At 43.1% G+C, this 1,811-nt stretch overlaps 1 protein-coding gene across 1 annotated transcript; it reads left to right on the plus strand.

Moving 5' to 3' along the window:
• The first annotated feature begins 662 nt into the window (after positions 1 to 662).
• On the plus strand, positions 663 to 1,429 carry RPL10L (ribosomal protein L10 like). Its single transcript, XM_043920335.1, has one exon. The coding sequence runs from the start codon at positions 707 to 709 to the stop codon at positions 1,349 to 1,351; it is 645 nt and encodes a 214-aa protein (XP_043776270.1). The 5' UTR covers positions 663 to 706; the 3' UTR covers positions 1,352 to 1,429.
• The last annotated feature ends 382 nt before the right edge of the window (positions 1,430 to 1,811 follow it).

The following is a 1,811-nucleotide window of genomic DNA, read 5'->3' on the forward strand; positions in this document are numbered from 1 at the left end:
CTTAAAGTTTAAAAGTTTAGTTGGTATTCCAATATTATGGATGACATGTCGACAATAAAATCATTCCACATGGCCAAATAAATAAAACCAAACTCATGTTTCTAAAGCAATTATCAAGCAACATGTACAGCAGATAACTTCTCTCTCTTTCGTCCCTCTGTTTTCATCTCTTCCTGAGGCTCATCAGGGAGCTTATACCAAGAAACCCCTTTATCCATGAAGGTGAGCACATACTCTGAGAAATAGCAATTGATCTACAATCGCTGATGGGGATGTGAGCTCTGGCATTATTTGAACAAACCAGACACAAGGTATGTTTACTAGGTAGAGAGCCCTTCCTCATTCAAATTCTGGGACAGTACATCTTTTATACCTATGACAAACTTTATGGCAAACATTCTAGGCTCAAGATGAACAGGTGGAAGGAAACAGCCTTATGGGGCCACTGCTGGAAGGTCCACTGCTTCACCAGGATGCCCGCATGTCAATATATTCAGCAGCCTCTCGGTCCTGCTCAGTTTTCAAATCTCCCACACGCATGCGTAGAGTATATCTGCATCTATGGTGGGGATGTCGTGAAAGAGAGTCTTCAAGTCCTCTATGGTTCCCGCACCTAAAGATGGGCAATGTACATATAGCGCATGCGCAGGCGTGAGCCCGAGCGCCTCTTCCACTACTACCTGCCTCAGAGATTCTTCCTGTTGTCATGGGCCGCCGCCCTGCCCGTTGTTACCGGTACTGCAAGAATAAGCCTTACCCAAAGTCTCGCTTCTGTCGAGGTGTCCCCGATGCCAAGATCCGCATCTTTGACCTGGGTCGGAAGAAGGCCAAAGTAGATGAGTTCCCACTCTGTGGCCACATGGTGTCTGATGAATATGAGCAGCTCTCTTCCGAAGCCCTGGAGGCCGCCCGAATTTGTGCCAACAAGTACATGGTGAAAAGTTGTGGCAAAGATGGCTTTCACATCCGAGTGCGACTCCATCCATTCCATGTCATCCGCATCAACAAGATGTTGTCCTGTGCTGGGGCTGACAGGCTTCAGACAGGTATGCGAGGGGCCTTTGGAAAGCCTCAGGGTACGGTGGCCCGAGTCCACATTGGTCAAGTCATCATGTCCATCCGCACCAAGCTTCAGAACAAGGAACATGTGATTGAAGCTCTACGCAGGGCCAAGTTCAAGTTCCCAGGACGCCAGAAGATTCATATCTCCAAGAAATGGGGCTTTACCAAGTTTAATGCTGATGAATTTGAAGACAAAGTGGCTAAGAAGCGCCTCATTCCCGATGGTTGCGGAGTCAAATATGTCCCCAACCGTGGCCCTTTGGACAAGTGGCGAGCTCTGCACTCCTGAGGTCTTTGACAACACTGCCAACTTTGGCCATGCTGGTCTGAATTTTGCTCACCAATAAATTGTATTTACTGGCAAAAAGTAATTATTAATTTTTTTAATATTTTAAACGTTTAAAAAATATTCAATTTTTAAGACATAGGCTACTAGAGAAATAATTTTTCTATTAAAATTATCAGAAAGAATTTTAATAACAAATGATAATTTCCTTTCAAGTGAAACGATTTGTATGCCATTCATAGAGAAAGCTATTGCAGTTCTAATTCACGCTTTTAACCTAGAGAGCTTAGGGAAATATGTAAGAAGTTTGTTTGTAGAGAAGTCATAAATTACACAGTTATTACCTTGAATAAAAAGGTAGGGAAGAATCTGAGATTTACAGAAAAGAATTACTGTTATAGAAAATAATAGGAATGAAAATCATGGTAGGCAATTAGTCATATTTCAACTACCGTCTCTTTGA

Source organism: Cervus elaphus, chromosome 12 (assembly GCF_910594005.1).
Source record: "Cervus elaphus chromosome 12, mCerEla1.1, whole genome shotgun sequence".
Classification (NCBI taxonomy): Eukaryota; Metazoa; Chordata; class Mammalia; order Artiodactyla; family Cervidae; genus Cervus; species Cervus elaphus.